We start from the raw sequence: 26,197 nt of genomic DNA on the forward strand, positions 1-26,197 counted from the left end.
TGTGAGTGCAGAGTTGCTATATGTAATTTTGTCTATGGGATATTAATTACTTGAATATTTTACATTTGTTTTTGTATGCCTGAGAACCGACTGGAAAATCAAGGCCAGATAGATCACGCTTAAGAGCTTCTCTCATGCTTTAGCATGTGTCTGTATTTGGATCAGTATTCTCCCTGAGCAGGGAGGGACCCGTTTCACTGGCCCTGACTTAAGTTCTCTTGTTTTAGAGAGCATCTAAGGAAATGTATGTGACACACAGAGAGGAAATAGCCAGAGCCTCTTTTAGCAAAGTGTGTGTCCTGAACCCAAGACTTGGCTAGACTCTTTCCATGCATGGGCGCATTTAATCTTCCTGGCCATCCAGGAAGGTAGCTATGGCCCCAATTGATAGATGATGAAACTGAGACTTAGAGAGGTTAAGGAGCTTTGACAGGGACACACTCATATTCATTAGTCACTCTGGGGTTTGAACTCTTAACTGCAAAGCACACACACTTAACTGTATACCAGTGTGCCTTTGTTAGTACAACTAAACCAAGACAATTGAACTGAATTGTTGTTTAAATAAGGCAACGTGAGTCATTTTTAGGGGTAAAATTTGATCAACAAATTGTACCACAGCAAAGATCCCTGTGAACAATAAGAGCTATTATTAACGACTCCGTTGGTCGTCAGGTTACCTTAAGCAAGTCAGATGAGATGTGGAGGCCTCTGGACCACCCTTTATTAATAGTTTGTTGTTAGGGGAGTTGACCAGTGACCAGACAGATCTTTGTTGGTCTTGGCAACCTTCTGTTCTTTTGGAACTATCGTAAATTCTAGTTAAGGGGCTCTTTGAGTTTCTTTTTTAATGTTTCCCCGGATACTTCATTATGGCTCCAGGACCACTCTGTGGGGTCAGCAGGAAGCAGATGGGGAGCTGATAGAAGAGGCAGCACAGCAGAGTGGCTAAGAGCGTGGCCTTAGGGTCACGTTTCTCTTCTGTCACCAGTGTGTGACCTTGGGCGGGGACTGGACCTTTCTAAGCCTCAGTTTCTTTTCGGGCAGGCAGCGTAGCAGAGTGGCTAAGAGGATGGCCTCGGGGTCGTGTTCCTTATCTGTCACCAGCATGTGACCTTGGGCAAGGACTGGACCTTTCTAAGCCTCAGTTTGTTCCTGTGTAAAGCTGAGATAAAAATAGTGTTCTTCTAAGGACATCAGAGGATTATGTGAGAAGTAGTCCTGGAGCCCCAAGTAGAAAGCATAGGACCAAAGGGCAATTTTTTTTAATGGGTTCTCGCTCTGTTGCCCAGGCTGGAGTGCAGTGGCGTGATCTCGGCTCACTGCAACCTCCACCTCTTCAATTTACACAATTCTGCCTCAGCCTCCCAAGTAGTTGGGATTACAGGCACGCACCACCATGCCTGGCTAACTTTAGTATTTTTAGTAGAGATGGGGTTTCGCCATGTTGGCCAAGCTGGCCTCAAACTCCTGACCTGTGCCTCCTAAGGTGCTGGGATTACAGGCGTGAGCCACCGCACCTAGCCCAAAGGGCATTTTTCTTTTTTTTCTTTTTTTTTTTTTTTTTTTGAGACGGAGTTTCGCCCTTGTTACCCAGGCTGGAGTGCAATGGCACGATCTCGGCTCACCGCAACCTCCGCCTCCTGGGCTCAGGCAATTCTCCTGCCTCAGCCTCCTGAGTAGCTGGGATTACAGGCACGTGCCACCATGCCCAGCTAATTTTTTGCACTTTTAGTAGAGACGGGGTTTCACCATGTTGACCAGGATGGTCTCGATCTCTCAACCTCGTGATCCACCCGCCTCGGCCTCCCAAAGTGCTGGGATTACAGGCTTGAGCCACCGCGCCCGGGGGGCATTTTTCATTATTACTGTAACTTCCATGATTATTTTTATTTGTAGTCATTCCAGTTAGTAGTAGATATGGAATTAAAGCCGAGACTCGGGGACATGAATCCCAGTGCCCTTTTTTGCTGTATCATGATAACTGGAACATTAGCATCTGCCAGCTCTCCAGAAATAAGAGCAAGTAGTACAATTGCAAAATGAGATAGTGAGTTTGATCAAACCTAGTCTCAGGTATACTCTTTCTGGGCCTGGCTTTGATGTCAGCCTTTATCCCTGAGCACAGATCATTTCTCACCAGGGAGCTGATTGTTGTGTGTCTACACAGTGCAGGGAAGGTGTTTAAGGGCAGGAAACCTCTCCTGAAGGACGTGTCCCCAAAGAAGGAGCGGAGCAGCTGCATCTCCCTTTGCTTTTTCAGCAACAAGCTACAGTCATTTTTTTTTTTTTTTTTTTTTTTTTGGTAACATCTGCCCTTCTGTGGCCTTGCAGCATAAGTTCTTCTCCTTAAGCCTTTTCCCTGGCTTGAGGCCAGCCTCAAAGACTTGAGGAGCGGTCATAACTTCACGAGTAAGAGCCAGGTCCCAGAGCCAGACAGACACGAATTTGAGTTTGAATCCTTGCTTCACAGCTGGTAGCTCTGCTACGTCAGGCAGAGTATCTTCTCCCCAGTCTCAGTTTTTCCATCAGTAAAACACGTGATTGTTGTGAGGTTTTTTGTTTTTTTTTTTTAAGAAAAAAAGGGCTAAGCAAGGTTGGGCTTGCCCAACTTAGAACGCTAAATTAACCATCCTTCATTCTAGGTGTCATGCTGGTAAAGCCTTGGCTTGCTGAGCCAAGTTTCACTTGAATTCAGAGGAAAAAGAAAAACTAAAGTAAATTGACTGTGTTACTAATTACCACATAAATACACAACCCAAGAGGGTATTTTATGTGTATGATACATGTCAGTAGTGAAAAGAATAAAGTAGGTGCTGGATACAACTTTTAATTCTGTTGTGCATAAGAAATACCGTGTGTCTTCATTGCTGTCCTCAATTTGAGCAGTTCTCTGGCCTGTGAACTAATGCCAGGCATGTAAATGTGGATTCAGTAGCGAGGCCTTTTATACACATAGCCAGACACCTCATTACAGTGCCCCTCTATTTCACCCAGCGCGATTGAAACCCATGGTAAATGTCCCTTTGGCACATACATTTTTTGGGCTTCTGTGAACAGAAAGAAAGCGAGTGAAGCATCTGTAAAATGTATATTTCATATTTAGGTATATAAAATATATATAGCTATGTCTGGGTGTGTGAATGTTCACCTGCCTACAAAGAGAATAAATTTGATCTTTCAACTTTACTGGGAAGCACTCAGAAGGTTCTAGGGACCATGGCGGTAAAACTCAGCTTGGCAATAAAGTGATTAAAACAAAACCCTTCCATTTAGCTTAAAAATACCTTGGAAGTTGACAATATCAAGGCACAGGCTTTCACAAAACCTACCTTTGCTACTACCAAAACTTTTTATAATGAAAATAGTCCAGCCTAATTATCTTAGACTCATCTGCTGCTTCTTGGTAGCTGTGAAATCTTCACCATCATGATATACACACACCCAACCATGTTTTTCCTACAAGGGTTTTTGTCCCATGAAATATACCCGTAAATTTATCCTAACAAAGGAGCTGTTGCTGGCATTGCAAGATCTTAAAATAAGTTCAGAGCCCCCTGCTCATCCTTTCTGATGGTCTGTTTTTTTCCAGGATCAGTAGGATATTAGAGACAAAGGTGCATTGTGTGCGGATGGGTGGTTGAAAATGTGTTTTTCTAAGCTACCCGCGGTCCGCTAGTTGCCAGTTAGCTTCATTAACCAGTACTGAGTCTGTGTCTTTGAGGGTGGGAGCGCCAGGCCTGCCGGGTATTCGTGTGCCCTCAGGGGTTTGACCCACTCTCATTACAGGCGCATTTTACCTGTCTGGGGCTGAGATGCTGCTGCATAACTCTGCCCCCTCTGTCTTCAGTTTAAATTTAGACTGTCCTCCCCAGAAGATAACTGAAAAATACCTCATTCATTCTCAAGAGGGGCAATTTTAAAATAAGGTATTTCTGGAAGCGGGGGTTAGGGAGGAGTAAGGTATTTTTTCCTAAGTATTGTATATTGTGTTTTCTGTCATTAACTTTTTCTTATATTTTACTAAAACTGACCTCATCATTTCAAACCTGTGAACCTAGTTCTATCGTGTTTTTTTCCCTACATATTTCACTTATATACACACTCACATTATATATACGTAATTTTTTTTTTTTTTTTTTTTTTGTTGGGAAGAAAAGATGCCTCATTTTGAAACCTAAAGGGGGGAATAAGAAAAGCCCTTTGTAATATATTGCCATATTATCACTAAATCCCCTGACAGTTGTGACACAGAAGCAAGTCACCTGTCACTTAAGCTTGAGGTCTCTTTAATTTTCTCCTGGAATTCGCACCAGGCTGTCTTTAATTTGAGGCCTTTATTGGAATTCTGAAACCTCTCTGCCTCCCTGGCTCTCAGATCTATTCTGAGAGCTGTTACAGAATGTATACAATAACCAACAGAGGGATTCGGAGAGGGCTGGAGCTCTGTTTATTTAACACTCTAGAGGGATTTTTGTGCTTATTCGGTCCTGGCTGCCCGGCTTTCAATATCTCTTTGACAACCATTCTGCCCTTCTCATTAATTTTAAACAGTTAAAACACAAGAAAAAGAGGGAAAAGTTTTCATTATTAAAGTGCTTTACTTTTTAATAACAGAGGATTCTGTCCGCCAGGGGAAAGGGCATCCTCGCTAATTTCACATTCATATTAAAAAAAACACACACACAGGGAAGGTGACAGTTGCGCTGCTGAGGTGGCTTAACGAAAGGAGGGCAGCAAAAAAAAAAAAGTTTGCATTTCACATCAGTTAAGAGGGTAGAAAAAAAGAATCCTTGTTAATGACAACAGCAAATGTCCACTTTGGTAACACAGCTCCTGAGTGACTCTTCTCCTGACATTTTAGCGGATAGAACCCTTAGGGGGACCTTGTATTCTACTGTGAAATCAGCGAGACTGTCATCAACCAAACAGGTAGCAGGAATGATTTAACTAAACTAAAAACATTTTCCGGTTGTTAAGTCTCTTAATATAGAGATGAACGTCGATCCAGAGAATGAGCCTTTTTCTCTCCTCCTCTTTGTTCTTCCTCTGTCAGCCTTAAAGGCGAAAGAGAGGCTCGGGGAGTCTTGGTTAGGCCAGATGCAAAGTGCTCATACCCCGTCCTCTACAAGGTTAAGCAGCAGGACCTGGGTCTCACTCTGGATTCTCCCCGGGGGCCCACATTGGGGTGGCCGGTGGAGGTGAAGGCACCAGTACCACACAAGTGATCAGTGTCACTTGGCAGGTTGGCCTCATTGGGTTAGAGAATCTGTGTTCTCCTGATTTCACATTCAGTAGAAAAAACACTCATGGTTGTTTTAAGATACTGGAGACAAAAGCCACTAGTTTTTAAGCAGGGATGTTTTAAAAGGAAATTTTTTTTCCTCTGGTACTGTTGAAGATGAAAAGAAAATAATTGTGTATTTTATTAACATTTTCCATCTGTAGGGTCTTTGCATGCACACAGATGTTACTTCTTACACAGGAACGATTTGCTGCAAAGATCCAGGCAGTCTTTGAACATGGTTTCCTGGAACAGCCCATTCACTCTTTAATAGGTTCCTGGGAACTCAGCACAGTGGCCATGGGCTGGAGGAATGAATCTGAAACACTAGAAGTCTGAACCGCTCTAGGCACTGAGGAAGCATGCTTTGAAATTTCATGGATAGGGGGTAACTTCTTAAGGCAGAATTTTAGGCAGGTCACCGTGGAGTGCTCATGAAGAGAAATGGTCAGTGTTCCACTGATATGCACAAGGGAAAGGTGAACATTTGTAGGCGATCCAAGATCCATTTGAAAACAGCTCATGTTCGATGGTGTTTTACATGTCTGACTTGGACTTGGAAAAATTCCGAAGTGTCTCCAGTGGTCTTTGATTTTGCACATGCATGGTAATAGGTCAGGAAGAAAAGGAAGTAAATAAGTAAATAGATCTGATCTCTCTCATAAAGCCATCCTCATCTTTACTTGACTTTAACATCTCTACAGCTCCTTTTTTTCCCTAGTAATATTGAAAGGATTACCCTTGTTGGCCCCTAGCTGGTTACTGTGTGATTTTACTGTTATTAAATCTATTATAAACTGCTTCATTATTCCTGACTTTGACTCTGTCTCTCCTTTAATCCTTCCGTCACCCTTTCAGAAATCCCGTGCTGTTGGCCCCCAGGAAATCCGAGAGCGAGCCACAGTCTTGCAGACAGTATTTGAAGATTACGTCCACTCCAGCGAGAGGAGGGTCTCCTGGGCAAAGAAAGGTCAGTCGATTTCCTAGGTGCTTGTGGAGTGGATAGCCCAGCAGAGTGCTGTCCTCTGCCTTCACCCACATACCCCCAAACCAGTTGAGAGACCAACCTGGGATCTCTGCTCACCAGCCAAAGCCTTCAGTCTCCATAATTCTGCAGGGTTTGGAAGCAGGCACGGAAGGCTTTAAAGTGCTATTAAATGTTAATTTCATCCTTCCCTATGTTTTGCACAAATGAGGCTTTATCTCGGCTTACATCAGGACTGGAGTTTTGACCCAACAACTTTGATCTTAGGGATCTGATCCTTCTCTTTCTTTGGAAACCAGCTAGAAGAGAGGTGACACGTTCGTAGAAATAGTTGTAGAGATGGAAATTGGAGATGAAGGCCAGAGCTGGAAATATTAGACCTAAGCAGTTCCTATTTGAAGGCACAAAATAAAATGAGAAAGAACAGTGCTGAGGAAGAGCCATAGACCATGAACCCAGTTCCTAGGAAATGTATAAAAGAGTTTGGTATTGATTTAATATAGACCCTTTGTGGGATAAATTGGCTCCTGGGATCACCGTGCATTAGATGTGGACTTAGCAGTTCACTTTGAGTAATTAGCAGTGCATGGCCAAAGGGGGTTGTAATCACTGATACCTTTTTGTCATGGAATGTCTTGGCCAGAGACTGACCCATGTCTAATGAGACTTACTCCATGCTGGAGGACGCACAAGTTTTTTTTGTTGTTGTTGTTAGTTACCTGCTATTTTGAGAAGAATGCCAGGCTGGCTTACCAATATTGGAACACTGTAGCATCCTTTTTTTATATATATATATAGATAGAAATATTTTAAAAATCATTTGACAGATATTTATCAAATTAGGCACTATTCTGAGTGCTTAGCATACATGCGAGAGCAAAACAAAAATCCTTGCCTTTGTGAAGCCGGCATGTTAGTGGGGTGCAGGGGCAGCAGACAGTGAGCATAATAAACATAATAAATTAGTCTGTTTAAAGGTGACAAGAGCTATGGAATAGGTAGAAGGAGTTGGGGAAGGGGAAGGGGAAGGGGTGACATAGCAGAGTGCATTTTTAATGGGGTCAGAGTGAGCCTCGTTTTGTAGGTGATACTTGAGCAAAAGCCTAAAGTAGGATGGGCCCCGTGGCTGTCTAAAGGAAAGGTGTTCTGGGCACTGGGAACAGCTGATGCAGAAGAGTTCGAGGAAGGCAATGTGGATGGAAAGGGGGTGCTGGCCAAGGCAGAATCACGTAAGACTTTGCGTCTTTGTCGGAATGAAGCAGGAGCAGAAATGTGGTGTGATCTGACCTAGGTTTGAAAAGGATCACCTGGCTGCTGTGCGAGAATAGACTCTAGCTGGGTGAAAGCTGGGACACTGGTTGAGGAGCGATTGTGGTCACCAGGAAATAGAGATGTTAAAAATTAGTCAGCAAACACTTTCAAGGACCTGTTACATACCTTTAGCGCATTATAATTGCAGTTGTTGGTTGTCATCGTAAAAAATGAGAACCACACAAGGTAAAAGATGAAGTCCCAGTGATTGCCACTGTATATACTCTGTGACCTTCTAGACTTTTCTCTAATAATGCCCTGTCTTAGCATTTCCCCTAAGTGAATTCAGCAATTCCCAAGGGTTTTCCTTCCTTGCTACCTCTAGAGGAATATTGTTCTATGTTTCTCAAGAGGAATAGGATCTTTGTCACAGTGTAACTTTACAGAGTTTAGACCTTTGATGAAAGTTAGGCAAGTTCAGCTGGCTGTGCAGTACATAACAAGGTGTTGTGCTGCTGAATTTCAGGGCTGGTAGCAAAGTTGTAATGGAAAGAAATAAATCACACCCACACTGTCACCTTCAATTTTGGTGTCAGTGATGCCTCAGATATTTTGGCAAGACTACAACTATTTCAAGGTGTCCGGGTCATTGGAGTAGAAGTTACAGTAAGTAATTCTTAGAGAATGTGGTTTTGGGTTTTCTGTCACCATCGTTACTATTGAATCTGTTAATTCTAAGAATCAAGCAGAGTCACTTGTCTGTTGTCTAAGGAATATTGGAACAGGGTCTCTTCCCAATGTTTATGTACCATGAAGGAAATAAATGTATCAGGTCTCTTACTTGCTAATCGATTTCCACACCAGATTGATAATGAGCTGGGACAATACCGCCTCTTACAGAGCTCAGGCAACCCATTTCAGACATAAGGCTCGCCACCATTCCTTCTCTCCTGAGTTTTGGAGGCTTCAGAGAGTATATGCATATATGCCACCCTAAAGGTATTGAATTCACAACATGGGAACAGCCACCGCACCCCCTAGGTGGAGACTATCTTTTGCATGTCGATCTGCATATGCAAATTCCCCTCGATTGACTTGCTTTCCTTTTATGCCATTTCAGAACCCACCTCATGAATAATTAACAAAGCAGCTGGCTTTTGCCTTGACGGCAGAAAACTAGTTAGAAACTGAGCCAAGTATGTATTTGTTTTCCTTTTGCATTTTCTGACCCAGTCGTTGTTAATAACCGACATTAAATTGTCGGTTTCCAGATGCAGTTACCCCTTTTTTCTGTTTTCGTGCATCTTTTAGCTAGGGATGCAAGTTGTTGAAAGAGTGGTAAAGTAAGTTTGAATTCCAGACTCCTGAGCAAAAAATTTGGAAGCTAGAGTCCTCCACCTGCAAGTGACCACTGCTCCTGGGGCTTCATCCTCTCCATCTTCAGGTCTCCTGCAGAGCAGGAACTCCACCTGCAGGATTTATGCCTGCTTGGAAGGGATGCTTCTCGAAGTCTAGAAAACCCATACCAGTGATCTCAAGTCATTCTTCTCCCCTCAGTGGGGTCAGAGCTAGGCTGGGCACTTTACCAAATGCTTTGTCTTTAAGAGAATAACAGGGAACCTCCTTTCCTCCATCCTTTCTGTAGCTGGCTGTTGGTGTTGGGTGGGAAGATGCATGTGCCTTTACTGAAGGGTGCTCTTGTGGGAGTGGGGGCCGTGGTTGGGAGGAGCAGAGATGATCTTCACCTTCCAGTCTGGAGGTTTGTTTCTTTCTGCCTCCTTTATCTTACGAGTCATCATAAGATACCACTAGTTTCTGATCCAGATGTCCAGGATTGAGAAAGGACGATGTGTCCATGTGAGATACTTTAAAACAGATTTCCCCTAACTCCGTCACCTGAAGCAGTTGGCAAGAAAGAGGAATCAGTGACTGCAAAGTGCTGAACTCTAGTGGCCTGCGGCTTCATCCGTCACCCCAAATAAATGTCTACTTTCATTACTTCTCCACTTCCCGCTTGTGTGGGTCCCATAGCCCCTGTTCCTTCTGCACATTCTAGACACTGCCAACAGGAGCCACTTCCTGCTCCTTGAAAGGTCCTGCAGACAGCTGCTGCAGCATCAGAAATTCCTGCTTCTCCGAATTATCCAAACATTGGAGTCCATGCAAGTATGTGAGGACAACCAACTGTCGCTGTCCCCGGTGAGACAGGAGCCTTGAGGACAAGGAGGTTTAGTAAAAATATGCAGTGTGAAATGCTGCCTGGCCAGTTGTCTGGGGAGAAAACACTTCCTGCCACATCTTGGCAAACTCATTATCCCTGTAAAGCTGTTAGCTGGGCACCTACGTCTCCTGGGGCAGATGCTCTCAGCGCTTAGCTCCTAGGATTGGTGGAGAGAAGGAGAGGAGGAGTGGTGACCAGGGTGGAAGCCCAGGGGCTCATCTGCTTACACAGAAGAGAGGTCGGGAACGAAGAGACCTAGACTGGGGTTTGAGTAACTGAGGTTTTGAAAGTACAGTCTCTTGGTTTGGTTTTGGCGTGGCTTAGTTTCAGTCGACATTTTTTTAGACCAGAGTAAGGGTTGGGGGTTGAGAAGAGGCTTGAACCTCCTGGGTCATGCAGCAGTAGAGCCTTCCTTCTGAGGGCTTGGCTGTGGGTCTCTGTGTCCGGTGATATCAGAACCCTCCAAATAGTACAGACCATTTGAAATGTTAAAGATTTTCCTTGAAAAAGTCCTTGGTTATTAAAAAAGGGGAGGAAGCACAGATGTAAGAGTGGGGTGCAGAGGAGTTGCCTTGGTTGTTATTGCTCATCGATTGGGAAAAGGAGTTCACTTTGCTCAGTAAATAGAGCTTTGATGGATTCCCCAGGATCCTTCCAGGAGCTGATCTGCTAAAATGACACTTTTTATTACTGTTCATAAACGCCAATCTCCAGGTGCTGCTGGGATATTACGTTTAAGCTGTGGGCAAACTTGCCGGTCCAGTGGCTCAAGGCCGGTGAGGAAGCAAAGGCTTGCCTCCATCAGACACTGTGGGCTGGGCTCTGGCTTGGCCGGCGGAAGAGCAGCGTCGGAAGTGAAGAGAGCAGTGACAGGGATGGCGGGGAGTGCTTTGCCGGACATCCCCCTCCTTCCTTGCTAGAGTGAGAAGCAGGTGGACACTCCAGTTTTCATTGTTATTTCTACATGCTCAAAGGGGAACCCGGTTCGTGAAAATCTTTCCTCAAGGGAGTGCCTAGTTAAGGAGACCATAGCTCCACCCTCCTGGGAGTGAGTCTGGCCCTTTCCTGGTGGAGGTGGGACCTAGAACAAGGACCCTCTTTTCTTAATTTAATTTTTTTTGAGACAGAGTTTCACTCTTGTCGCCCAGGCTGGAGTGCAGTGGCATGATCTCCACTCACTGCAACCTCAGCCTCCCAGGTTCAAGTGATTCTCCTGCCTCAGCCTCCCGAGTAGCTGGGATTCCAGGTGCCTGTCAACACACCCCACTAATTTTTTTGCGTTTTTAAGTAGAGATGGGGTTTTACCATGTTGGCCAGACTGGTGTCAAACTCCTGACCTCAGGTGATCTGCCCACCTCAGGCTCCCAAAGTGCTGGGATTACAGATGTGAGCCACTGTGCCTGGCTGCTTTTCTTAATTTTAAAACAGGACGGAGACTGTCCTGATGGAATGTTGGATGAATTAACCTAAATTTTGTCAGTCCTCAAGGGACCATTTTAGAGACTTAGTAATTTTCTTTCTCTTTTAAAATTTTTTTTTCATTTCCTTTTTTACAGTAAGTAAGCATTGTATTGAATGAGTAAGCAGCACTGTATTGGTTAATTCTGGATACTTTTAGAATGAATTTGGTTTTGTGAGGAAGGCTGGGTGAGGTGGCTCACACTTGTAATCCCAGGCACTTTGAGAGGCCGAGGCAGGAGGACCACTTGAGGCCAGGAGTTCAAGACCAGCCTGGGTAACATAGTGAAACCCTGTCTCTACAAAAACAAAATATTAAAAATTAGCCTGTGGTCCCAGCTACTCAGGAGGCTGAGGCATGAGGATTACTTGAACCCAGGAGTTTGAGGCTACAGTGAGTCACTGCACTCCAGTCTGGACAACATAGTGAGACCCTGTCTCTTTAAAAACTTTTAAATTTAAATTTAAAAAGTCTGTGAGTACACAAGAAACTGTTATTAGGGATTGCCTATGGATAGGGGAGCTGGAGGTGGGGCTTGTGGTGAAGGAGGCATTGGTGGTAATATCATTCATTCATAGTAAACATGACAGTCATAATAAAGCCTTTTGAACGTTGTGAATTTTGTAACACTAGCATACATAAACTGTTCAAAAATAAGTACATTTTAGTTAGGAAAAATGTGTTGCTATACATGTCTAATGATTTCCTCGTTTTCATGAGAACACGATGTCCTGTGTTCATCATTTCTTCACCCTTCTCTCTTTTCACTCGTTTACACAACAAATGCCTACCAAGTGCTTGCCGGCCACCAGGGGCTGTGCCAGGGCCCACCCTGTTGGATTGTTAAAAGCTCTGTGGCAAAATCGGAAATTTTATCGGGCATGTTCAAGTAATAATGGTGGCCCCCTGTAGATTTTTCCTTTTTGTTGTTGTGAGGAATTGAAGAAATACACAGGAGTCTACATTTTAGTCGTTTATATATGTTGTCTTTGTCCTGGTCATGTTTCGTTGCCAGAAGATAACCATTAGGCCAGGCGCTTTGGAGCTTGGAGACTCCGGTCCAGACAGGCTCCCTCCCCGCTCCGTTTTCTTTTATTTCAGCTCTGCAGTCCTTCATCCGAGCCTACGCCACCTACCCCAGGGAGCTGAAGCACATCTTCCATGTCCGATCCCTCCACCTTGGGCATGTGGCGAAGAGCTTCGGGCTAAGAGATGCCCCCAGGAATCTTAGTGCCTTGACCAGAAAGAAAAGGAAAGCAAACCTGAAAAGGTAAGATGGGCTGAACTTGTCCCATGCCGAGTGGCTGCAAAGCAGCCGGGGCTAGAGAACTCCATTCACATGAGCACCAGGGAGATGATGTGCTAGGTGCCCCGCTCGCCGCAACTCTCCTGTCATTAACATCTGCCCTTCTCCCAATGCAACGAGCACTTGGAACGAGAAGAAAGTCACCTCATCTTGCAGAAATTCAGGGATGCCTCCTTTTGGGCCCAAATGTGGTGGGGTTCGTAGGACTCGCTGTAGTCGGAGCTTCAGTTGTGCTGCGGTCCACCCTGGAAAGCATCTGAGATGTATACGTCACACTCTGGTGTGTTCCGTGTGATAAGCCCTGGTGGCATACTGTGTCCCCGTGAGATCGAAGGGCTGGGTGCTGAGTGACCGAGCCTCAGATTCCAGGAACTCTAACAGGCTCTCTAACAGGCTGGCTTTGGGGTCAGTGCCAGGCTCCTTGCTGCTGGGTTGCACCTCCAGTTCTGAGCCCTTCCCCTTTCCTCCCAAAACAAGCGTGTTTGGGACTGTCCAGAGGTTCTGGGGAAAGAAAGGGGAGGGCGGGGTGTTGCCCTGTTCACGGCTGGGCTCTGAGTCTGTCTTCACAGTGCTGAGATGGTTTCCCTCAGCACACTGCATTTGTAAAAGGCCTTTTTCCTCTTCTCCAAGACCTGTGTCCTTTTAGTACCAGCCTCAGCCCCTCACAGGAGCCCGTGTGCTTGAGGCCCAGTGAGCTCTTGGTGTCAGAACTTTTGGGCGGATGATCTCATTGTTTATATGGGAACGGTCTGTCAAAGAAATGTTTGGAGCACGGAGACTTTTCTCTCACCTGCCCTGGTTTCCAGGTTCAATCCCGGAACACTCTGGACAGTTAGTTCGCATTGTTTATCCTCCCTTTTCCACGTTAATTTACAAATGCCGCAGGCTCCCCCCACTGACTGTGGGAATCTGCAGGCAGGATCACTGTGCGCTGCCCGTTCCCACACAATCTCCAACTTCCCCGTTCGCCAGGAAGTGTCAGTTACTCCATCAACCTTGTCAGAGCCCTGTTTCTCTAACCTGTCACAGCAAAGACAGCGGGACCACCTCGTGGAGGGAAGTGACCCCTGGTCTTGGAGTCAGGGAACCTGGATCGAAGTTCAGCTCCGTTCTGATGTGAGTTTTGGGCCATACCTTTTCTTAATGTCTCAGAGCCTCGATCTCAACTACACTATGGAGAAGGAAATCCATATTTTTAGTTACTTCACAGGATTGTTTTGAGAATCAAAATCGGGTGATTCCTATGATCCCAGCACTGTGGGAGACCCAGGCAGGCAGATTGCTTGAGACCAGGAGCTCAAGACTAACCTGGGCAACACAGCAAGATACTGTCTCTACAAAAAAAAAAAAAAAAAAAAAAAAAAAAAAAGATTAGGTGACATGGGAATATGCCTTTTGAAGCATACAGGGCCCTACAGATGAAGCTCCTTACAAGCTAAAAAGCAGAGTTGGAGATACCCAACTTGACCTCTCTGGGAGCCTTGGCACCTGCGGGACTCATTGGAATGGACAAAGTATTGCCTAATTTTGTTCCCAATTTTGGAATTTTTAAGATGCTGCTTTTCTGATACTAATAATTCTCACATAGGACAATGCTCCAGTAATTCTTTGAGGAAAAACAAACAGAAGCTCTTTCCGTGTGCTGGTGTACTTCAGTGCCTAGATGACAGTGGGCGTGTCCTTCTCTGGTTCCTTCTAGGCCATTTTGAGGTTCAGGGGTGCAGATCAGGGCTGCAGCCCAGAGATGTCTCTGCCTGCCCTCTGCCATAGCCAGGCTGTCCTCCCAGAAGGCGAAGATGCCCCAGCTCTACTCCCAGGCCCTGGTGGCTGTGCCAGGATTCTAGGCTGCAGGGCCCAGGAACTGGGTTCCTGTCTTAGGTTCTGCTGTCTCTGGTACCCATGTATGTTAACTTTGAGTGTGGGATGAAACCATGAGGCTTCCCGGCTAGTGACTGAGAGTAGCCTCATCATCAGAAGCCTGACCGTCTTGTCACCATCTCGGAAATGGTGACACTTTGAGAGTGGAGGAAGAGACCCGCCAAATGATTACTGTTAAGAAACACACATCTGGCTGGGCATGGTGGCTCACGCCTGTAATCCCAACACTTTGGGAGGCTGAGGTGGGTGGATCACGTGGTCAGGAGTTCAAGACCAGCCTGGCCGAGATGGTGAAACCCTGTCTGTACTAAAGCTACAAAAATTAGCCGGGCACGGTGGGCAGGCCCCTATAATCCCAACCATTCAGGAGACTGAGGCAGGAGAATTGCCTAAACCTGGGCGGCAGAGGTTGCAATGAGCCGAGATCGCACCACTGTATTCCAGCCTGAGCAACAGAGTGAGACTCCATTTCGGACCAAAAAAAAAAAAAAAGGGAAACACACATCTTTGTTTATTCTTCTCCCTGAAAATAAATGCAGTTCCAAGATTTCATAGTTAGCAGATGATCTGCCTTTATGACTGGAGATTTCATTAGCAAGTGTTAATCCAGATAGCAGCTCCTCAGACTGGCGTGCTCAGCTCCTACCCTGATCCTGGAAAGCAGAGAGGGAGGCCTGTGGGCCGGGGAGTTGGAGGCAGCATTGTCCTTACCTTGAGAAGCCGCTAGGGAGAGAGCAGCCCGCCGCCTCCTGCCCCAGCTGACCCTCGCTAGCAGATGGGCACCAAGACCACGATACCCCTGTGAGCAGGGGATTTAACAGGGCTTTATTTAGGGAAGAATGGGCTGATTAGCTGATAAAGAGCATGTAAGATGGTATGGGGCAGCCTTTGATGTCTGGCTGGCGCGGCAGGGAGCCGGGCAGTGAGTGACAGCAGTGTGTCACAGGATTACTCCGCCCGTGACAATGCTGCTCTCTGTTCTTGCCATGTCCCCACTCTGTTACAGCTACTTTTTCCGTTGTTATGCCGCCCTTTTGAAGGCATTTCTCTTCACACTCCTTAGATCCTCCCCCCACCCCTGCCTTTCTAAGGCAGACGGGCACGCAAGGATACAGTAGGTACCTTTTTTTATTTGGGGAAATCTTGTCACTCCTGGAGGAGGAATGACTTTGCAGCTAATCTGCACATGGACCGTATCATTGTGGTCAGGGTAAGTGGCAGAGAAAACTTGACAGATTCTCCACACCTCAGTCAGGGCTTGAGCAAATGCCAGTTGCTGCTTTTTGAGGACTGTAAAGAAAAGTCCATTAAACCCCACAAAGTGCGAGAGTTATGCCGTGGCCACAATTATTGTTCTGAGCTGAAACGTCTCCTCTGAAATCCATCTGTCAAGAAAGAGAATGGGTTCCTTATGTTTTGTGTGGGTGAATAAAATAATGGCACTAAATTCTCTAAACTATTCTGCATTCCATTTTACGGTGTTTACTGCCGAGAATAATTATATATTATGTGCAAACCTGTGATATCTGCAAACCAAATCCATCAGACTAACAGAAGCCTGTCTCACCTGTCATATGCCAAGCGGGAGCTCAAGCGGGTATTAGAATGGGGACCGGGAACAGGTTAGCTGGGAGGCTGTTTGGCTGGTCCATGTGGTGGCAGAGGGACCCTTCGTCTCTTACGTTGCCTTTAGTCCTTCATTCGACAACTTTTCTGAAAAAGAAGATAAATAGTTCATGGCCCAAATGCGATCTTAATAACCCGGTTTCTGTCGACTCTTCCAGTGCTCAGTTCTGAAAGGGAACACTAAATATCTTCCCCTACACACAGAAATACAGTCATAGTCACAAAAACTCTTCTGACACCTACACGCAAACCTGTCAAAACAGCCCCCACCCCAGACACCGACATATACATGTACACAGATAGTTGGTGCTATTGGTAAAATATTGAATGGCCCCTTAGCAACATCCATCACGAAAACAGCGTTTTTCCTTCCGTGAAATGCAGTTATTATTTTGAAGCTATGTAGATTCAGCAGTTCCTGAGAAGCAAAGATAACATATCCTTCCAGAGTCTCCATCTTTCCAGGAGATGCTGAGGAGCACTGTCTGCTGGGAGAGGCAGACTTGTGGTGTTTGCCAGGGTGTGTGTGTGTCTGTCTGTCTGTCTAGGTAGTCACACGAGTAGAACGTGTCAGGAACAGTGAGCAGGCACGCTCAGTAGGGCCACAATTCTCTCTCATGTTGCTGCCACTCTGGAAAATGGCTCAGTAATAGAGAAGTGATATGCCTTCAGTTACTAGTGTTAGGCCGGGCCCAGTGGCTCACACCTGTAATCCCAGTGCTCTGGGAGGCCAAGCCCAGGAGGTCAAGGCTGCAGTGAACCATGATCACTGTACCACTGTTCTCCAGCCTGAGTGACAGTGAGACGCCGTCTGTAAAAAATTAAATTTTAAAAATGTTTAAAGATCTTGGTGACACGGTGATAGTATGAAAGGGTGAGTCTGCTGTTTTTAAACCACCCTATTTTATGTGAACTATATGCTGTGCTCATGTACTAATCTTTGCCTAGATGATGCAGTTTGTAGCACCTGAGACTGGTTGTTCGTAGAGCCTAGGAACATCTGGGACATCTTCATTGTCAGTAGTGAAATGATTTTGTCCCCGTTCCCAGCTTCCCCTTTAAAATTACGAGAGAAACAGCAATCTGAATTGTTGGAAAGAAAGTCGTTTTAGTTGTGTAAATTTTCTCAAGTCAGCCTAGCCCGAATGTTACCTGGCAGCTCCTGATTTTATCACATAAGGTATGGAGTCTAAGCTGGGGCTGTCTTACCCCTTAGTACCCAGGAGGTCTGGGGATGCTAGGTCAGTGCTCAGCAGGAGGAAGAGGGGAAGTGGGACCAGAACCACCACACCCCGTGCGTCGTGTGCCAAGCCCCGTGGAGGATTTCTGTAACCTCCCATACTTCTGAAATTCTAGAAGTCATTTATTTTCTAACATAAACATCCTCATGGAAATCATACACACCAGTCACACCCCTTCTTCATAGATAGGACAGGTTCGCAGATTTTTCCTATCAGAATTATCACAAATGCTTCGTCACAAAGGCTTCAAATTAGAACTTTTGCACAGCTCTGGTTGGCGGCGGTTTTCATCTTTGAAGGCCTGTGCTGTGTCATTCTCTGATTCTCACCCTTGCTCATTCCGCAGTTGCTGGGTACCTGGGAAGAGCTAACTGTGGAATCGAGCTCTAGCTTGAGGAGTTTGTACTCTGCCAGCCCTCTCTCTTCCCCCTCTCTTGTTTCTCAAATGCCGACTCTTGGAGAATCACACAGTGATTACATCCGGGTTTGATTCACACAGACACCAGGATTGAGTCCTGGCTGGGCCACTTACCACAAATTATCACAAATGCTTCATCGCAAAGACTGTGTGCCTCTGGACAAGCCGCTCTGCGTCTCTGTGCCTGGGTTCCCTGGCCTCAAAGGGAGGTACTTGAGTTGCCCGCTTACCATGGGGGTTAAGCCAGATGATGAGTGGAAACATCGTGGTGTCAGGCACGGGAACAAGCGGGGGCACCTGGTGATATCGGCGACCATATCACGTTTCTTCTTTCTCCAGCCTCCATCATTCTCACAAGTACCCGCGGACCTGAGAGTGCGAAAAGTCAAGCTTAACTGCAGCCTTTTAGCACCCTTGAACTTTTCTTATCAGGAACAACCTTGAAAACGTGGACGCGCGTCCCTCAAAGCCTAGCATTAAGAAGCCACAGCTGCATCTCCCTGTAAAGCAGTATTCTCATCATTAGAGCAGCTTGCCTGCCAGTTTTTACGTGGCATTTACAACCTCCCTAATATCACTTAATTAGCTGAAGGCAAACCTGGAATCTTGCCCACTGTGAAAACTTCCTGAATTTCGCTGAGCCAGTTAGCATTCTGTAAAAAGACAGATTGGCCAAACATGAGATGAGAGGCTGGACAAAGCCACACTTGGAGACATGAGGATTTCTCCGTGTAAATCCGCTGCAGCTGAGCCAGTGCTCATCCACTCCATCTCGGCCGCGTCCAACACCGTCGATCCCGCCGGCCTCCTTAAATCGGTTTCTTCCCTTCGCTTCCCAAACACTTTATGAATAGCAGCCCTCAGCCCCTGCACTTCATCTGAACCTCTGAAACAGTCTCCCACCGAGTCTTCCTGTGGCCACGGCTCCACAGCCAGCCAGCACCTCCATACCCCTCACCCCGTCTTGCCCTGGCTTAGCACCCTTCAGTAGCATCGCGTTAGGCTGTGATTAGAGCAAGCCACAACAGACCCTCCTCACAAAAGCCCCAGCCTTTGCTGACTGTTCAGCCTCATCCGACACTCCATTTCTTATCCTCTCCCCAGGGCCTTTACCTGAACTGGCCCTGGGCTGTCGTGATGGCGGCTTTGCGTCTGTTTGTAGTGTCATTTATACACGTGGTCAGCATCTGCCCCTCCTTGCAAGTGTAGCTTAGAGAACAGGCCCAGCCTGGTTTTAGCTCATCGTACAGATTGGGTACGATGCTTGGGGACCGGAATGCTTGGGGACCAGAAATATGTCAGGTTTCAGATGTTTTCAGATTTTGGAATATCTGCGCTGTGCAGGTTTTTGAGTACCCAAAACCTGAAATCTGCCGTGCTCCAGTGAGCATTTCCTTTTAGTGTCACAAATCACGCCTTAAGCTGGTGCCCAGAGAGCTTCAGATTTTGGAGCATTTCCATTTTCAGATTTGAGATGCTCAGCCCAAATGCCCAGCACCTACCATAGAACCTGGCACACAGTGGGTGCTCAGTAGATTTTGTAATCGATGAGTAGAAACCAAAATGTCCCATCATTCTGAGACGAAGTGCACAAAGGAAAAGAAAAAGGAATTGTTCTGACATGAAAAAGAGGTAAATCCCTCTTTATTGTGTAGTGAATTCGGAAAACAGCAAGCCCTGGCTGGTGGGAAAGTCGTCCTTCAGAACTCCGTGGGCCGCTTGTCAGTCATTCTGACCTGAGAGAACAGGCCTGGGTTGGGATCTCCTTCCTGTACGTAAAGGTACCCTCAGGAAGGACAGCATTCCCCTGCTGATGGCCCCTTGTGGCCCGCTGCTGGTTCTGCTCCCTGGTGAAGGGGGCCTGGGATCAGCCCACAGAACACAGAGATGAACGGGCTCTTGACTGGGGCCTCCACCCCACCTAGACAAGGCCAGAGCAGGCATCCCGGCAGAGAGAGGTCACAAGGCCTTGCAAAAAGACCAGAGCAAAACTGGACCACCAGTGGTAGCCATGAGGACAGCTGTAGCAGTATCTGGGGAAACAGAATCTGCTCTAGAAATCTGGGGAATTGTATGAAAATGGAGAGGCCCAGGCTCCAACCCAGGAGACCGTGGTTCAGTAAAATCTAAACTTGCGGAGAGTAAGATAGACATGACCATGAACTTGACCCAAGGACAGTCCCTGGGAACTTGAAAGAATGTGGTCCTCAGAGCAGATGAGATGTCCGTCTTCCCATGGCAGGGCAGCGAGGTGCTAGCTGAATATATCCGGGTTTAAAGTTGAGTTAGGATTCATCAGTAGTTTTTTATGTAGAACCTGACCAAGCTGCACGGATGATAGCCAAGAACATGTTCTCATGGCCTCTGTCAAGGGAGGCAGGCTGGTACCTCTGAGGTGTATGCCGGTTCTATCTCTTTAGGGCATTTGTATTCAGAAGAAGAAACTCGCCTAGCGTGGAGCAAGGGACCGGAGCACTACCGTGGAAGGTGACTGCATTTCTTCTGGGTGGGGGACATCCAGCATGTAGTCACTCAGGGACCGTTTGTCAAATGAATCCATCTGTTGGTTATAGTTCACGCACGTCGTGTTCACAGGCAACTCCAAATGGGTTGCGTGGTGTGGGTACACACTCCAGTGGGGGGTCTGCCCCTTCCCCTTTCGGCACACCCTGTGCAAATCCAGTTTTCACTGCCTTACCTTCTTTCTACAGTCAGGTGCTGTGGGCCTTGCTTTAATTACAGTTGTGCACACGCAGCTTTTTACATTTGGCCTTTTGCTTCCACCACGATTTTTTTCTACCTGACACCATGCAATTACCAGCTTTCTGCTTCCTTGTGGAACAAACACACCCTCCTCCCCACCCTGCTAATGAGGCGATTAGAGGGATTTCACAGTGACCCTGCGCTTCCTCCACACCTGGGTCACCTGCAGACAGCGGGAACCACAGGGTGTGCTTTCAGTCATGCAGTCAGGGCTGACGACAAAGAACAGGAACCCGGCCAGCCTCTCCTGGGAGGATGCTGGAGACGGCACATTTGCTGCTGGAGCTGTCCAAGCACTGGAATTAGAAGATGTGGCTGGCCTCGCACAAACCGGCAGGTGCCAGATGAGGCTGCGTGCAACAGGAGAGGACCAGCTCTTCATTAGCTTGTCCTTGCTCAGAGCTCTTCTAATTCATATCATTTTAGAGATCAAGAAAGAACACGATGGTCCCCCAGGTCTCCCTTGCTGCACACTGGGTAGTTTTAGTCATCCCAAGCCCCTCCTGTGTCAGAGCTGACTACGTACCCGCTCCTCTCCTAATCTAACTCTACTTCTGTGGAGCTGCTTTCTGCAGTAGGAAGGTGTGTATCCTGGGCCCCTCCACACTCTTCTTAATGGTATCAGAGCCTTTCCATCTTGTTTACAACCTATACAAAATTACTTCAGGTCTTCTTCAGATATCTCCATTTTGGTCCCAGTGTTACAACTACAGTCCAAAATGTAGAGTAATGTGTTAACTGCTTAGTAGTCAAGAAGAGGGATACCGTTGAGAACCAGCATCTCAGCACGACAGCATATGACACTTGGTACATGTCAGTTTTAAGTGCTTATAGCCATGGCGGCAGCATCTCTTGAGGGTTTATGTGTGTTCTCTGCCGAGCTGAGTCCTCCATCCACATCATCTCGCTGAGACCCCACCCAGTCCCTGTGACCAAGGCAGGATCCGCACAGGCCAGTGTAGAGCTCAGAGCCTGGTCTTGTGGGTCTGAGTCAGAGAGACCCTGAAGCCCAGGCTGTCAGCCAAGGGCCGTGTCTGCTTTCTCACCTGCCACGTCTGGAAGCTGCTGGTTTCTAGACTCTGTATTGGGTGAAATAACAAGTATATGAACACAAGGAGATAACTACTCGTGTAACCAAAGAAATGGCCTTGAAGTAGGAGATGTTTTGGTCGTGTCTATGGAAGAATTTGGTTTGGAACTGTCAAAGTGCCTTCATAATGGGCAGTGTGATGAATGCTTTAGTACACTAGCTCATTAATCCTTGTGTAAGTGAATAAACGAGGACTGAGAGCTGAGTACCTTGGCCAAACTTCCAGGAGTGGGTCGTAGATGTTTTCCGTTCTTTGGGGAAATCATTGGAACACCTTTGAGAACAGATGATCATAAGCAAGATTTGGATCTGACTTCTTTCCCAGTTTCCTCTAGGTCTAGAGGCAGAATGGTATAGCAGAAAGAGCATGGCCTTTGAAGCCGATGTTCCTGAGTTTGATCCCAACCATAGCACTCAGCAGCAGCCTGCCTAGCTATACAATGGAAGTTCTGTAGGGTTGTCGTGTAAGGTGTGAGGAAAGGTAAGGAATTCGCAGCCTTAGCCCAGTGCTGATCTCAGAATGGGTGTTTGGTGAACAGTAGTTCCTCTGCCCTGTCTCACTACTTCTCTTTGATCATTAAGTAAAAGATGGAAACTTTACATAGAGTCCTCCCTGAGTCTGCCCAGCCTGGCCCAGCCTGGTCCTGTGGGTCTCATTGCACCTCTAATGGCTGATACGGCCTCTGCTAAAGCACCCCTGGCGTCCCAGTGGCTCTCACCCCCAGGGCTGCCCATTCATGGACCCAGCTTGCCATGAGAGCTTCTGAGGGTAAGCCAGTGTTCGCCACTTTCATCTACCACCCTTTGGTCTTGTTTCCACTGTTTGGGCTCTGTGTGTCCATGATTTGCAAACATAGAAGGTGGTGGTATTGATCAGACCAGGCCTTGGTTCACATGACAAAGTGCCCCATATCTGATGAGGACCCCTATCTCCTTCCCTTTTCTCTTTTTTGTGCTGTTAATAATAACAATAGTATTGACTGAGTATGTGCATAGTAGGCCATGTGATGAATACTTTAGAATGTTAGCTCATTAATCCTTTTGTAAGTGAATAACCTGGGACTTAGAGAAATAAGTACCTTGGCCAAACTTCCAGAATCAGTTCTACAGCCTGTATGAGGCAGTGCCAGATCCCCGCTCAGAGGGCGTTCCTTCTGATGTGCCTGTCTCAGGCTGTACCCAGGCCCCACTGCTCCTTGGTCCTCATGGTTGCAGCCTGTCACCCAGATGGCTAGGCTCTGCCCGTCCTATCTGCCCAGGTTCTTTTCAAAGTCTGGTTCATGAAATCATCACACTTAACAATGGAGCCTGCCCAGCAAAAAGTACCGGGCAATCACGTCTCAGTTGCCTGTGATCTGCACTGCCTGCCATTGTGCCTGTCCTTGGCCCAGGGCTCAGAGTTCTGCTCTTCACTAGATCTTGATCTTTGGCACAAAGCTGAGGTCCACTTTTCAGCGGCCTCTGTCTGTGTCCGCAGAACCCCTCCCAGGAATGCTGCCGTGATTCCCATGATTCTCACTGCCACAGCGGGGCTCACCCGAAGCAGAGGGTCTTCTGGGGCTCTGGTAGTTTCACAGAAGCTAGACTTGGTTGGATGCTAAGAAATCACAAAGAAGGCATCCCTAACTCAGCTGGTCTGCCAGTGTCCTTCTTTGCTAGAGAAAACCCAGAGGTTAGAAGAGTCTCAATACAGTTCCTTTTCCTCACTGACTATAAAAGGTAGGGTAGAGTCCTCCCTGGGTTGTCCCACACCAAGGCGAAGTTGTCATGGCGTCTTGCGCCAGCTTATTCTTTACCTCAGCTCCTCTGTGTACAAGCACACAGAGGGCCCGCTTGTCACATCCCCCAGGAGTTGCCTGTTACCCTCACTGCCACCTGAGAGTCACCAAAACCCTAGGCAGACATTGCCGCCTTTCCGTCATCCATGGAGTCAGGCACAGGTGCAGAGACTCAGCCCCGAGCCTCCTGACGTCATCACTGTCTCCTGCGTTCACTGAGAGCCCAGGCTTTTCTTCCCATCTGGGGGATTTGCATCCTCAGCAGAGACCTTCAGGGTCTAGCCATAGCCCTGGGACATTGGCTTATAAGCAGCCTCATTCTGATTAGAGGAGTACACTTGACCAGTCCTCTGTCTGTCGGTGTTTTTGTTTGTTTGTTTGTTTTGTTTTGTTTTTTTTGTTTTTTTTTTTAGAGACAGAGTTTCGCTCTTGTTACCCAGGCTGGAGTGCAATGGCACGATCTCGGCTCACCGCAACCTCCACCTCCTGGGTTCAAACAATTCTCCTGCCTCAGCCTCCCGAGTAGCTGGGATTACAGGCATGCGCCACCATGCCCAGCTAATTTTTGTATTTTTAGTAGAGATGGGGTTTCACCTTGTTGACCAGTATGGTCTCGATCTCTTGACCTCATGATCCACCCGCCTCGGCCTCCCAAAGTGCTGGGATTACAGGCGTGAGCCACTGCGCCCGGCCTGGTCTGTCTGTGTTTTAATTGTACTTCACCCTCGCAAAAATCAAACCAACTGAAAGCCAAAAGTCAGAGAGGTTTTTGATGAGTAGAAATTAAAATCCTGTGGCATTTCACTATCAGACAAAATTCTGCCATTTGCTTTTGTTTCCCCTTAGAGTGAATATACTGTTATTTTCTAATTCTAAAAATAATGCATGCTCATTGTCAAACTAACTCCAGGACATAGAGGAAAGCTCAAAAATTACCCATGAGCCCACGTTCAAGTTAACCCTGAGATGCTTCATATATCTTTCAGACTTTGTACATGTACGTACAGGCATACGGATTTATGTATATTAAAAGCATTTTATGCAGGGAACTTGCCCCTTGTTTTGAAAACCGTAGCATGGTGGCAGAGTGCTATGGTTCAACTCTGTGAAGTCACATTTCCTGAGTTCAGATTCCAGCTCTTGGCATTACTGGTTTGTGGCCCTGGACAAATTCTCTCTCTGTGCCTCCCTTATGAGGAAGTGAGGATGCTAGTGGTACGTGTTTCAGGTGGTTTGTGGAAAAGTGAGTGAGTTAAATGCCTGTGTCGTGTAACCAGTTTGGATGTCTTTGATTTGACCTGTTTTATATTTAAATCCATTAACAACCCATGTAATTGGCATTTGCTTAAATGTTTTTTATCTATTTGTAGAGCCCATTAAGGGCACCATTGGGGTCATCCGCTGCTCTTCAGACATAGCCTGCAGGAAGTCTTCTAGAGGAGCATTTCAAAACCTTGGGGAAAAGATGTATTGTTCAGTGACTGTTGTGGATGACTAGATAGCTCTTAGGAAGAAATGGTTAATTTCTTTATTAATCAAAATAAAACTTAGATGGAATTAAAGCAGTAGCAAGCTAGATAAAAATATCCTTTAATATTTTTGAAATCCTAGGATGAAGCCTTTACCAAACATGACCCTAAAGCCATAAAACATGAAACTATTGATAGACTTAACAGTACATAAGTAAAATTTAAACTCTGTTCTATAAAAGAGTACCATTAACAGAAGAAGTACAATGGCTTTTTACCTGGAAAGATCATTCTGAGAATTGAATGATAAAGTTGGGAGGCCCTGCGATCTCTCCTCTCCAGTGGTCACTGTAACAGGGTGTATTGATTTACTAATTAGGCTGTGCTTTCACCTGATTGGCGGTGCAAGTGGCATCTGCCTGTCCTGCTGAGTAATCCAGCCTGGTAACTGAGGCGGGGTTTATTCAGCCTTCACTACAAGGGAGTTCCCTGTGGTTAGATAAACTGATCTGTTGCTTGGTAACTACAGGATTACTATGGTGGATGCTCACGAAGCCCACTGGAGAGGGGTACAGGTATTTGGAGGGCAAGGAGGGCGAGAAAGTTGGCAGGTTCCCGGGAGCACTGCAGCTTGGCAGAAGGAGAAATTGAGTACCCATCGCATGCTTGGGTTTAGAGCAGTTCATCTTCCCATCTGTACTTTGCCTTTTCGGCACTGGGCCTTGGAACAAAGGAAAAGGAGACAGGGAGCTGGCCGAGGGACGAATAGGTTTTGTTGAGGTGGCTCTCATGACAGCAGGTGAAGCCCCTGCAGGGTTGGCCTGAGGTTCTCCCACCTAAGGAAGAGGTCTGGGCTGGAAAATGCCACCCTCTTGCCTGCTTGCTGAACTCTGGAACCTCTTGAGCGAGTGGACTGCTGGCTTTGCATCTGAAGTCAGAAGGACATCAATGAACATGATGAACTAGCTAGGAAAGGTGGCAATGATAACGGAAGGACCCATCTCCAAGACGGGCTTTCTGACAGCGTCCTCTTCCACCACGCGGGATCTCCTGTTCCTTCTCGGTGGCTCAGCGTACACAAGAGTGGTTGCCTTCCTCCACCCCAGAGCCATGGTGCTTGTGAAGGGACAGGTCTTGAGGAGCTGTGGAAGTGGCCCTTGGGTATCCGCCTGTCGAGTAGGCTGCATTCGTGGGGGTGGGACAGCAGCCCGGGAGCACGGGCACATGCCTGAGTGCCAGTGCCTGGGAGATGCTCCCGCAGCCCACCCACCTCTGTAGGCAGTCAGTGTATCAGTCACCCCAGGAAGACGCTGGTTCTTTATTTTGCCCTCGCAGTAGCAGGAACTGTCGTTGAAGTGCTGGAGCTTGTGCTGGAGAGAATATTTTGACTGAAATTTTGCATATTTTGAAACTTAGATTGTTACATTT

At 46.7% G+C, this 26,197-nt stretch overlaps 1 protein-coding gene across 4 annotated transcripts in view; it reads left to right on the forward strand.

Moving 5' to 3' along the window:
* Positions 1–26,197, forward strand: part of DDX31 (DEAD-box helicase 31) — a 78,776-nt gene that overhangs the window by 47,872 nt on the left and 4,707 nt on the right. The window contains exons 18-19 of one of the 4 annotated variants that reach the window (XM_003935913.4): positions 6,143–6,254; positions 12,302–12,470. In XM_003935913.4, the coding sequence (XP_003935962.2) occupies positions 6,143–6,254; positions 12,302–12,470 (281 nt within the window). Of the gene's footprint in view, positions 1–6,142; positions 6,255–9,576; positions 12,471–26,197 lie in introns of those variants that run through there. The other 3 variants (XM_074394574.1, XM_074394573.1, XM_074394575.1) reach the window with 3 other exon arrangements.

Source organism: Saimiri boliviensis, chromosome 2 (genome assembly GCF_048565385.1).
Source record: "Saimiri boliviensis isolate mSaiBol1 chromosome 2, mSaiBol1.pri, whole genome shotgun sequence".
NCBI lineage: Eukaryota > Metazoa > Chordata > Mammalia > Primates > Cebidae > Saimiri > Saimiri boliviensis.